The following is a 12626-nucleotide window of genomic DNA, read 5'->3' on the forward strand; positions in this document are numbered from 1 at the left end:
GAGAAGCTCCTTATCTTCTTTGTGTCTCAGTTTCCCCATCTATAAAATGGGAGTGCAATAATAGCATCTACTTCTGAAAATTGTCAAGGATCAGTAAAGACGATGACATGTGACATTTAGCATGTGCATGAGACATTGGTATGGGTGATTTGGTCGCCTTCTTCTGGACACCGCGTGAGTGTACATCCCTGTCCCCCTTGAAGGTGGCGTGCTCACACACCTCACTTTCGCCAGTGAAATGAAAGCTGAAGTGGTGTGCATCTGCCCTGGGTGGAAGCTTTAAGTGCCAGTACATGATTTGCCATGTTTCCTTCCCTCTGCGGAGGGGTGGGAGCACCTTTGTGACGAGGTCATCCATCAGCCAGGGGCCCAGAGTGAAGAAGTGAGCAGAGCAGAGACCCACTCATCTGCAGTGGACCTATTGCTGGAGCCAGAAGGAAACTTCTGTTGTGTTATAAGCTCTGAGATATTGGGGTTGTTTGGTGTCAAGACAACCCAACCCTGAGTGATATACATACATTAGGTGTCAAGGAAATAGAAACTTAGGGGTTCCCCCTCTTCCTTTTGCCTTTTTCTTGAGAGGTTCTTAGCAATGATGGAATGGATGGAGACATTTGTAGCAAATGCTGTTTTGGGGGGCCACCACCTAGCATACAGGGGAACCTATCTGTATAGCAGATATTATACCTCTAGACTTCTCTTCCTGTCAGATTGAGGTGGACCGGGCACCAGAGTTCTGTCACCCAGTTTCCTTCCCAACACTCACCTTTCTCATCTGTGAAATGGGTGTGCTAGCTTGGTTTTCTGCCTTTACCAGGACCAGTTGTATGAGTATAACATGAATACTAAGTGCTAAACTCGTCCTCAAGGACTTACTGTTACTTGGTTTCCCTTTCTACTTTTTCCCATTAGGCCCTTGATGTGTAATTGTTCATTTCCTGCCCCACAGGATCTTGGAAACAAAGACCTCAACAGGGATAAAATTTACTTAATTTGTCAAATAGTCCGAGTTGGGAAGATGGATCTCAAGGACACTAATACAAAGAAGTGCACACAGGGACTGAGGCGGCCCTTTGGGGTGGCAGGTAATGACATACGACACGCCATTAACTCTCACTGGAGTGCACATTTTATATGGCTGCGTTTTAAGAGGATTCTCTTCCCTCTCCTCCTTGACCTCCCTTTCCCCCTCCCCCAGAAAAAGAAGTTATGCCATACAGCCCCTCATACTTACATTTCTGGTGGCTAAATAAAAAGTATTAGTGACTAAGTCCAGATTTATGATGAAGGCAATGGATAATGGGATCCTCGTGTCTGGAGCAGAGCGTTGGGAGTAGGGCGCAGTCTGAGCAGTGGGCGCCTGGGCTCCCCAGCACAGAGAAAAGGAAGAACACCACGCGTGGGCTCTAATTATAAAGAGCAAGTCATTGAAAAAAAACACAACAACTCAGGACCAGAAATGCAGTTACACGGAATGAATCACCCACCACCTGTGTGATTGCAGATGGGAGTGGATGTTTGGAGAGTCCGTGTGACCCCGGTAGGCTGCCGAGAACAAGGTCCCTTCCCCACCTTCCCCGGCCTTCGCTCTCTCTGGTCCTAGATTTCAGTATTCTTGTCCCACTTGTGTGGTTTTTATTATACGTATTTGATTATCACTTGTACTATTATTTACCTAATGTATTTTCTTTTAATTAGCCCACTTTGTTTTAACAAGAGCATATTTTTTTCTTAAAAGGCAATTTAAATGCCTGTGGAAACAGTAATTGGATATGCTATTTTTTATTAGAATATAAATTTCTAATTATGTACCATTTATAATCTCCGTGTACACATCTAAACCCAGGGTTTCTGGTTCCTCACTTCCGAACACTGATCTTCAGGAATCACATGCTTGCAGAGTGGTGGAGTGGAACAAGTTAGCTTATTCTAAGCTGTTTTTTATTTATTTTTTAACCTGGCAGTGTTGCTAGCTAACTAGTTGATTTTGGGCAAGTGTTTTCCCCTTAGTTTCATTATCTGAAAAACAAGAGACTTGGATCTGGTTGGTGCATGATCTGCTTTAAAATGCTCTGATTTCACGTAGGTGAGGGGGTGAGGGAAGGCCCCTCATCTCTGACATCACAGTGTTCCTACTAAGGCATGAGGGTCCTTCCACCTCAACTCAAAATGTGCCTTTGCCCTCTGCTGTGGCCTGACCTCTCTTTCAGTTTCAGGTGACAGCATTCTGGTATAACTGAAAGGTTCAGAGATAGATTGCTTCAGGCATAGCTGCATCCAGGAACTCAAAGGAACTGACATGTCTCTATCTTTCAGCTCCCATGTCCTCTTATTCCAAAGATGGCTTTCCAATTAGTTTCCAAAATGTTGGCTATCTGTTCCAAGCTTGCATCCTACCAGCTTAGCAATCCAGGGGAAAGAGGCACCTCTTCCCCATTAGTTTCAGCAGAAACCCCAGGAGCTTAAACACAGTCATGTGGTCATCCCCTGAGTATCTACCCTGACCAGGGGTGTGTGGTCCTCTGATCACCCATGTCATATGAACAACTCTGGATCCAGAGGGAGATTGCTCCACCCAAACCCTGCTCACAGAGAATGGACCAGGGGGGTGAATTAATTGAAGAGAGTAGATGTTGGCTAGGTTCAAATAACACTTCCCCTCATTTTCTCGGCTCCGTAACTCACCTCTTGAGTTAGATTTAGTCACTGATTGATTATTACTCAAGCAATTTTAGGGGCTCCCTGCCCAGGGCCTGGGGTGTTGGAGGTATGCCACGTTACTAGGATTTTAGCTCTACCTGACTAGCTTTTTTTTAGTGCCTTCCCTCACCCCCATCGTTTCTATATCCCTGCTCTAAAGCCGGAGCTCTTCATCTTGGGTTTGTAGACCTTTAGTGGCTGAGTTAAGAAATTTCTGAGGACCCAGAACCCCTCTGGAATCACAGGGTTCAGAGCTCCTACAGTTATGTGTCTGTGCTGTGAGCGTGTTTATGAAAAGAGGGTGAATAGATCGCATTGGATTCTCAGATCCCACAGCGAATCACCACTCTTGGGTTCTGTAGGCACAGTGGACGTACAATACATACACGTCCAGTCCAAAACCAAGTGCTTCATTCCACAGTCACTACCCTGACCCTTTCTTCTTGGCTCTGCTAACCCACATTCTCCCGGATGGTTTCCTGGCTTGTTGATGCCCAGCCCACTTTGCCCAGCGGTTGGCCAGGTGCTACAGGTTATGAACACATCTGTGTATTGTCCGACGCTGGCTTGCCCTCTTAGACTTTCCTGCCCCAGCCTTCTGCCCCACAGGCTCATCCCATTGTCGTCCCTTCCTGGGTGCAGGGGGACTTACACTGTTCATTTCTCTTCTTTTTCTAGTTATGGATATAACAGACATTGTCAAGGGGAAAGCAGAGAGTGATGAAGAAAAGCAGCATTTCATTCCTTTTCACCCGTGAGAGATTTTCCATTTATCTCCATTCTCTTAATCCACACCCTTTTGTGTTGGGGACCACATGCGGGCCTCCTGTGAGTGTTTGTGCTCTTTGCCTTTGCAGGGTGACAGCTGAGAATGATTTCCTGCACAGTCTGTTGGGCAAAGTCACAACCTTCAAGGGAGACAGCGGAGGGCAAGGTACAGTGCCAATTCGCCAAGTGGACTGGGCCTGACTCTGGCTTGGGAGCCCTTGGTTCTTCAACAAACAGGTCAAAATTCTGAGCCTTGGGAAAGACAGCCTTCCTTCCAGACAGACCATTGCAAAGAATGGGGGCGTGTGATCCACAGAAATGGAAACCACATCTCCTGAAACTGGAAGGCATGTCCTAGTGCCCAAAGGGAGAGAGGGACTCCTGTGTCCTGGCTACCTCCTCTATGTCAGGCACTTGAACATGTACCCTTATTTTATCTAGTCTTTCCCACAGTTCTGTGAGAAAGATGGTATCACACCCTTTATGAAGTCTGGGTTTAGGAGGCGGGGCCATTTGACAGGCATTGACGTTGTTGCTAGAAGTAACCGGTGGGATTCAGACCTGGAAATGCCTGGTTTCTAAGGTCTGCTTCCAGATGTTTGCTTTCAGTGTTCTCCTTCAGAAGGAGACCCAGGGAGAGCTGGTGGGAGGGTGAGACTGAGAGAACACCTTGAAGAAACTGGCTCTTCATGGTGAACCTTCTCTTCCAGGCCTCTGGGTGACCATGAAGATGCTCGTGGGGGACATCATTCAGATCCGCAAGGACTACCCCCACCTGGTGGACAGGACCACCGTGGTGGCCAGGAAGCTGGGCTTCCCCGAGATCATCATGCCAGGTCTGGCCTTTCCCCCGGGTGGGCGGGGGTCTGGCTGGTTGAATCCTTTCTTTTTACAAAATCAACTCCTTCCTTTTCTACTGCTTTTTTCTAAAATTTCCTTAAAGGTAACCATTGAAAACAATTTTTGTGTCTACAGAAATCTATGCATTCACATACTACACACAAATGCATAAATATACACATGCACTTTATCCCCACAAGTGGGGTTGTACTTTATATGCTTTATACACCATTACTTCACATTCTTTATATAGAAAGTAACTTGCTTCACCACTTAACTATTTAGCATGGACATCTTTTCTATTTTACTACATATAGAATGAGTCCATTCTTTGGTGGAGGATATTCATTCCCTTAAAATTTTAAACTATTTTTATTACCAAAGGACTTCATGCCTGTTGTAAAATGTTCAGATAGCTTCAAAAGGTATAAAGTGAAACATTAAAAGCTCCCTCAAATCTTTGTCTCCAAAAGTAACTGCTACTATGAACATTTTCCCAATGTGTCTGTCATCAAAGGAAGATAACGGAGGTTACATGAGATTCTTTGGACAGTTCCCCTTTTGTCCTAAACCTGTGTCCACGACTGTTCTCACTGACTTCCTCCCTTCCTTCCACAGCCACCGGGGCCTGTATTGTAATTCCTTCATGCCTGCTTTACCTGAGACCTCAGTTTCTTGTGATTCCCCTTCAATTCTTCTTGCCCCATCCCCGAAGACTCTTTGCTCCTCATCCCCGACCCTGTGTTCCTTGGACACACGAGCAATGTTCCACAGAGTAAAAGATCTGTGAGTGTCCACGGTGGCTATTAATGGGCCTGGATCAGTTCAATTGGAGCTTTCCTTTGCCTTCCCAGAAGGTGTCACTAGAGGATGAAAATTAAATGATTTCAATGGAGAGAAATACATGGCCAGTTTTGACCATCCTACCCCCCTCTTTGCAACTGGTTGCCTAGTGTTCCTCCATCCCCTTGTTACCTATTGCTCCCGCCTCCCCGGTGAGTAAAATGCCTTTTCCAAGCAGTTCTGATTTTAATTTCATTAATGCACATCAAGGCAGGGCACTTCCGCTCTCTCCCCCTGTTCTCCTCCTCTCTGATCAGCGGCCCTCCAGCTGCACAGACTCCAACTCTTGTCTCTCTCTCCCTCTGCCTCAGGGGATGTCAGAAACGACATCTACATCACTCTCCTACAAGGCGACTTTGACAAGTACAACAAGACCACACAGAGGAACATGGAAGTGATCATGTGTGTGTGCGCGGAGGATGGCAAAACGTTGTCTGTAAGGACCCCTGCTGTTGCTCTGGGTGACAAGGCCCCCCCTTGGGTACCTCTGCTAGTAAAGATTTGCATTTCCCACCCCTGATTCTGCTCTCTAAATGCCAGCTGCCTCCAGGATGGTGTTGAGTAATGTGACCTACACCTTAGAGCTTGGTACAGTAGCCCATAATAAGATCTGGTGTTGTTATTTCTTTACACCAAAGCAGCTCTTCAATGCCTGTTCCTCTCCTTTCATGACTGCTATTTCTTCTTTTTTTCTTTTTCTTTTTGCTTGGCCTCACTCCATAGGTTAGCCTTATGCAGTTAAAATGTTGTTCTCATTGAAACACGAGCTGGTTTATTCAAGCAAAATTCATGGCAAAAAGAAAAAAAAAAGAGGGTCAATAAATACAGAGCCTTAGGCTGGTGGAGACTCAGGATGCGCTCAACACAGACAACCCAACACTTGCTCTAACTCCCAGCGCTCAGCCAGATTCTGGTGGAAAGCCTCATTAGTAAATTGGTCTCCTGAGGGCTGGCCGAGTGTATGCAAGAATGCAAAGCACGTTGCTATAAATATTTAGACAGCATATGTCCTCTACAATATCTGTCATGTGTGTTTACATCTATTTACTTCATTTCCTCTAAGGTTGTCAGCAGCTGTGTCCGGTGTGGGGGAGGGTCTTGCGGCTCAATTTCTCCTTTCAGAACACTTAGCTGAAAATAAAACTGCTCTCAGCAGACGTGGCAGCCTGGGCAAATGCTCCTCCCAGGCCGCAGCAGGTGATCAGATAGCACAGTGGGAGGTGGTGCGAGTGTCAATAAGTCATCTGCTCTCGCCTGGGGCAGATTTTGCCTTCCTCTGCCTAAGAGTAACTAGCATTACAGAGACATTGCAACCTGTCAGGTACCCCGGTAAGCATGATGCATTGCCGTTATTACCCCATCTTTACAGAGAGGGAAGCTAAACAGCTTTCCCAAGGTCATGAGGTTAGTATGAGGCAGGAGGGGGTTTTGATTCCAGGTTTCTGGCCCTCTTAAACATGCCACTGTGACGTCTATCCATCTAAAAACTTATCCAAGTCATTTCTCATTTTAACATGAGGCTAGTAACCAATTCTATCAAAATCTATTTTAACTTTAAGGAAATCCCCACAATTGCATTTTTGTTCATAAAGACTGGCTCTGTTAATTAATATTCAATTGAGCAAAATACAGGCATTTAACTCATTTTCTTTTTTTGGATTCTGAAACTTTGCTGAAAAATAAAGTAAGTGAGAGGCACGTTGCTGAAAGGAACATAAAGGAAGAGTAGAGGGTTTTTATCTGAAAGGGAATTTGCATTCCCCCGAATGTATAGAATGTATAGACCACTGCTTTGAAGTTATTTTTACCCAGCTACCTGTTGGAGAACTTTTCAACCTCAGCTTCCGTTTTTAAACCACTGATACCCTTGCCTCCAATGCTGCCGAATGACAAATTAGAAGAAGCAGTTAACGGGAAAGCAGGTGTCTTATCTTCTTTCTGAACCATTCTTGCTTCTACCTCTGCTACCTTTTCAAGTCATGCCCCACCAGGCTGCGTAGACGCATTTCTCACAGATGAATACGGGAGCACGCATGCTGGGGCTGAGGTGGAGAGGCAGCTGTGGGTCGTGGTGATAATTTGCAGTTTCATCTACTAGGGAAGTTATGGGGGAGTTCAGTTGACTGACTATTGAAAATTGCCTTGGAAGCCTGTGGGAGGCTTGCCTTTCTCTCTTTGCAGAAATAAATATTACTGCCTAATGAAGTGTCAGGCGGCTCACTCAAACACTCCTATCTGACTCTGGTGGGCTCCTGTGGGAACCGGCCCCTTTAGGGATACCGACTTCTCCTCCTGCTCCACGTGCACAAGGCCCTTGGTGGAGTGGGGCCAGATGACAGAGTGGGGTATATTTGTCATTGGCTCACTTCGGGGTCTCAATGGTCTTGCTCAGAAAGGGCCATAGCAGAGAAGCTAATGAGGTGAGCTCTGGGTTCAAGCATACAGGGTTCAGATCCAAGCCTCTCCTATCAGCTGTGTGACCTTGGGCAGGTTTATCTATACTAATAAAAGGGTAATATGCTAATTAGACCAGGAGACCTTCCGGATGTCCTTCTGGACAAAGCCATGGTGGCAGGGCCGAGGCAGAGGCGGTTAGGGGCAATCAGGCCAGAAGGGGAGGGGCGAGCAGGCTGGCAGTGGGGGACAGTTGGGGGTCATCAGGCCGGCAGGGGGCGCAGTTGAGGCCAAGCAGGCCAGTTAGGTGGGGCAGTTGGGGGCAAGCAGGCCGGCGGGGGAGGGGCAGTTGGGGGTGAGCAGGCCGGCAGGCAGAGTGGTTAGGGGCAATCAGGCAGGCAGGCAGGTGAGTGGTTAGGAGCCAGCGATCCCGGATTGCGAGAGGGATCCCAGATTGGAGAGGGTGCAGGCTGGGCTGAGGGACGCGCACACACACACACACACACACACACCCCGTGCACAACTTGTGTACTGGGCCACTAGTTTGTCTATAAAAGAGGAATAATAATCCTTCTTGTAAGATTTAAGGTTAAACAAAATGGTAGGTGTAAGGCACCTGGTATGCAGTACTCAGTAACAGGAAGGTAAACATTAAGAGAAGGCAGACCTACTACAGGGTGAAGCCCTGGGCATGAATCCAGGGGGTTCAAGTGGGCAAGCCAATGCGGATGCCTGAAGCAAGTCTAAGGAGAATAAAACAAAGGCTCAGATGCCAGGTTGAGAAACCTCTGCTCTTCTGACCGGCTTAAGGTGGGAGGTAGGGCGTGGGGGGCAGTGTGGTGTAGTGGTTAAGACTGTGCCTTCTGGGTCCAGGTAGCCAGGCTCAAAGCCCAGCTCAGCTCAGAGTAGCAGGATGACCTTGAACACGTTACATGATCTCTCTGTACCTAAGATTCTCTGCCTGCAAATGAGGCCAGCAGTGGCACCTTATTCCTCTGACTATCAAACGAGGTAATCTACATAATAGGTGTTCATTACCGTTGGCCATCTTTCCTGGAAAGGTAGAGTGGTCTCCAGGCTTGACTCCCGCCTGGTGGATGCTCATCGGCATCTCCCCGTGAGGCGGCCTCGTTGGTGTGGCACACTTTCTGGTGCGTTCCCACCCATGGTGACATTTGTTCCTCAGGTGATTCCTACATGGTAAACAGGGCCTGTGTCACGAGCCTGAGGTCCCTCCTGCTGAAGTGTGCCTGCCAAGGCCAACTCAGCCTTAAAGTCTCCAGCTTCCTGATTTCTGCTCAGATGTGCTTAGCTGACGGAGTCACCAGAACCTTCTGACTGTTAACTGGGGTCCCGGGGGTAGGCAATGGGGAAAATTATTGAACAGGCTTACTTGAGACATATACAGATCTCTATTTTCCCTAAAACTGGGCTCAGTCCCAATCACGATGCTCTCTAGACACATTTGGCAATGTCCAATTTATCTCTGAAGGGTTGAGGGTCTCAGGTCTTTCTCAGAATAATACTGAGACTTTTCTCCAGCCTTAGGCAATCAAAATTTTTCATCACCAGAGGCACTGGATGGGTAGCTCAGTTGTTTAGAATGTTGGCTGCAGGTTAGATCCCGTTCAGGACACATACAAGAATCAACCAATGAATGTATAAGTAAGTGGTACAACAAAGCAATCTCTCTCTCTCTCTCTCTCTCTCTCTCCCCCCCCCCCCCCTTCGTGTCTCTCCTTCTTCCTCTCTCTCTCTAAAAAAATAAATACATAAAATTTAAAAAAATGTTTTTTTCATCATCAGGACAGTTTTGTGGGATTTTGTTGCCTGCCATACAGCAATTTTACTTTCACCAGAGATAGATGTGTATCTTTAGATTTTACGAGCTAGATGGAATTCACTGGAGCTACAGAAATTCTAAGCCCATAAATGTCACCAAATATAAATCTTGGGTGGCTGGAAGGCATCTAGGTTGTTCTAGAAGGAACACTGGACAAAGAGTAGAGGGTCTGAGATGTAGTCCAGCTCTGCTACTTGTGGGCAAGTGACTTAACATCTCAGGGCCTCAGTTTATTCAGTCGTGAAATGGGGATAATGATGGTAATCATCAGAGGCGGTTATGAGGATTAAAATAAGTGAGGTCAGGTGTGTCAAGGACTTAGCACAATGCTAGACAACATGCACTCTTTGAAGGGTAGCAAAAGCTTGGAAGCATGTTTTTAGTTTATTGCCCCGAGAATTTCTGAAAGGCTTCCCACGCCCTGTGAGTAGAAGAGATGTGTGTCTTTCTTTATTTCCAGTTCTCTGGTTACCCTTGTGATTTATTTATTTATTTATTTATTTATTTATTTATTTATTTATTGTTAATCCTCACCTGAGGGTATTTTCCCACTGATTTTAGAGAGAGTGGGGGAAGGGACGGGGAGAGACACACAGAGAGAAACATTGATGTGACAGAGACACATCCATTGGTTGCCTTCAGCATTTGCCCTGACCAAGGTTGAGGTCGAGCCTGCAACCAAGGTACATGCCCTTGATCAGAATTGAACCCAGGATCCTTCTGTCCTCGGGCTGACACTCTACCCATGGAGCCAAACCTGCTAGGCTCTTGTTTTTGTTTTTAGAGGTAAGTTCTGAAAGGACACTATATCCTTACTTTGAAATAGACTCACTTTGGCTGCAAGATCAACCCGTCAATATTAAACTGAGCTCCTTCTTTCCCTGTGACTCAGAAGTAAAGTGGGCGCTCTGCCACCAGAGGGGCAGGATTCTCCTTCCCACAGGTGAACTTGTTCACCAGGGGTCCCAGGGCCCACATGCGGCCTGCTTGGTTATTCAACCCTGGGAGGAGGGCTTGGTGTCAAGGATCTATTGGAGAATCTGGTAGAATCTGGTGAGAGGCCTGGAATCTATGACTATATGAATGCCCAGAGGCACACAGTTTTGCAATTTTGGGGTTTGGAGCTGCAAACCCAATCCTCACATCCCTGAGTCTCTGCAGACTCGAGGTTAAAATCTGCTGCTCTTGTATAAGAACCCCACTTAGGCCCCTTCTGGGTGATCCTGGCTTAGATCTTGTTTGGTGGCCAAATAATTAGAATGAACAGAGAGAGAGAATCAGGGGTTGGCAAACTCCATAAAGAGGTAATTCCTGATGCCCTTGCTGGTTTGTCTCAGGTTTTATTCTGGTTAAGGGCATGTACCTTGGTTACAGGTTCAGTCCTGAGCCCCAGTTGGGGCATGTGCAGGAGGCAACTAGTTGATGTTCTCTCTCACATCTATGTTTCTCTCTCCCCCCGCCCACCTCCCTTCTACTCTCTCTCTAAAGATCAATGATATCCTTGAGTGAGAATAAAAAAAAAGAGGATAGGTAATCCCTGTTACATTCTGCTCAGAACATCCTTCATGCATTTCTGCTCAGAGCCTAGGAATCTTCCTTCAAGATCCTCCCTGAGTCCTCAGCTGGAACTCAAGTGCCTCTTCTCTGTGCAAATACATGTGTCTGTCATCACATTGCATTGCTTAGTGATATGTCTGCTCATCTAATGATCCCTCCATTGAACGGAACCCTCATGTCAGCTTTAATATCTGACTCATGCCCGTAACCCAGACCTCAGCAGGGGCCTGGTACCTGGAAGATGCTTCCTAACCATGGGCTGCCTCAGCCCCCTGTGCCCCTGTCTGTCTGAAGCCTGAGCTCCTCCCTCCCCCTTCCTAGCTCCCACGGGCACTTTGGTGTGATAGCATCAGAAATCCATCAGCACAGCGACTGCCTGACTGATCTGAGCCTGTTTGTAAACTTTGTGCACCGTCAGACTCAGGAAACAAATAGGATTAATCAGACTGGCAGCGAGCAGGGACTCTGGGACTGGTCACCATTTACAGTAGAGCCTGTGCGTCCTCCCTGGCGTGCTCCCGCGGTCTCCAGAATGCAAGTAATAGGATTTCTGCAGTTAAGCAGCTGTCACCCTCGGGCCTGGGGACATGCATATACATCTGTAATGTAGAAGGCCATGTGGGTACCTGGCAGGAGGGCTGGGAGAGGCAGGGTTTTCCCAGGTCCTAAGGCCAGCCTAGGCCTTGGGACCAAAATTACCCAAGCCCAGAAAAGGGCAGTTCTGTAGAATTTTCTCTCTCTCTGTTTCCCCCCTCTTCGGTCAGAATGCAATCTGCGTGGGAGCAGGGGACAAGCCTATGAGTGAATATCGGTCCGTAGTGTACTATCAAGTCAAACAGCCACGGTGGATGGAAACAGTCAAGGTAATAATAATAAATTATAATAACAGCAGCAAACACGAATCTGGGGCTCAGAGGCACCTCCCTGGGGCGTGGAGCAATACCCCACAGGTGTCCGTGGTGCACCGGGCTGTGGAAATAGTGGGCCCGTGGGTGAACACTCTGGTTCTCTTGCTCTCTCTCCACTGGCCGAGGACCTGACCACCGTGCAGTTGTCAGATGGTCCTCTCGTGGGTGGTACCCAGCCCACCAAGCTGTGTGGTGACATGAGCAGTGAGGAGTGACAGAGCTTATGAGCAAACGTGAGGCTATACAAGGTCACTTAACACCTGAACGATAACCTGCTGGGAGGGACCTCAGAGGGAAGCGGCATGAGTCACAGACATTCACCTTACCAGATCGTCACAGGAAGCAGAAGGGAAAGCCATGCACTGGAGGAAGCGTTGGGAATTCATTCAGGAAACAGGGAAGCCTGGTCCCGCTTCAAATAGCTCTGCCTGTAACGAGCAGCAGGTTTGACTTCTGAACCCAAACTCAGATGTTCACATGACTCAAGTTTTAGAGGTAGAGGTAGCTACGCAGGCCCTGAGGTCCTTGCCTGGTCACCTGTGTTCCTGTTTCCCTCAGTGGGTCTCCCTGTACTCACTTTCTTAAAAATGATGACCTGCCCAGCTTTGGGCTCACAAGCTATTGAACTGGGGGCGGGCGGCTGCGTCCTCTTCTCTGTGTTCTCTTGCACCCCAGTTATTTCTCCTTGTTGGTCCTTGTAAACTTTGTGCACAGTCAGACACCCCCCTGGTTCAATAGTTTTGTGACCCCAAAGCTGGACAGGTCATCTGGTA

General features: G+C 47.4%; 1 protein-coding gene across 1 annotated transcript in view; it reads left to right on the forward strand.

Annotated features, from left to right (window-relative positions):
* Window positions 1–12626, forward strand: part of DOCK2 (dedicator of cytokinesis 2) — a 365999-nt gene that overhangs the window by 49748 nt on the left and 303625 nt on the right. Inside the window, exons 10-15 of the mRNA XM_079772611.1 lie at window positions 950–1085; window positions 3379–3454; window positions 3558–3634; window positions 4179–4304; window positions 5463–5587; window positions 11710–11808. Coding sequence (XP_079628737.1) covers window positions 950–1085; window positions 3379–3454; window positions 3558–3634; window positions 4179–4304; window positions 5463–5587; window positions 11710–11808 — 639 coding nt within the window. The remainder of the gene's footprint in view (window positions 1–949; window positions 1086–3378; window positions 3455–3557; window positions 3635–4178; window positions 4305–5462; window positions 5588–11709; window positions 11809–12626) is intronic.

Source organism: Cnephaeus nilssonii (assembly GCF_951640355.1).
Source record: "Cnephaeus nilssonii genome assembly, chromosome: 5".
Lineage (NCBI taxonomy): Eukaryota > Metazoa > Chordata > Mammalia > Chiroptera > Vespertilionidae > Cnephaeus > Cnephaeus nilssonii.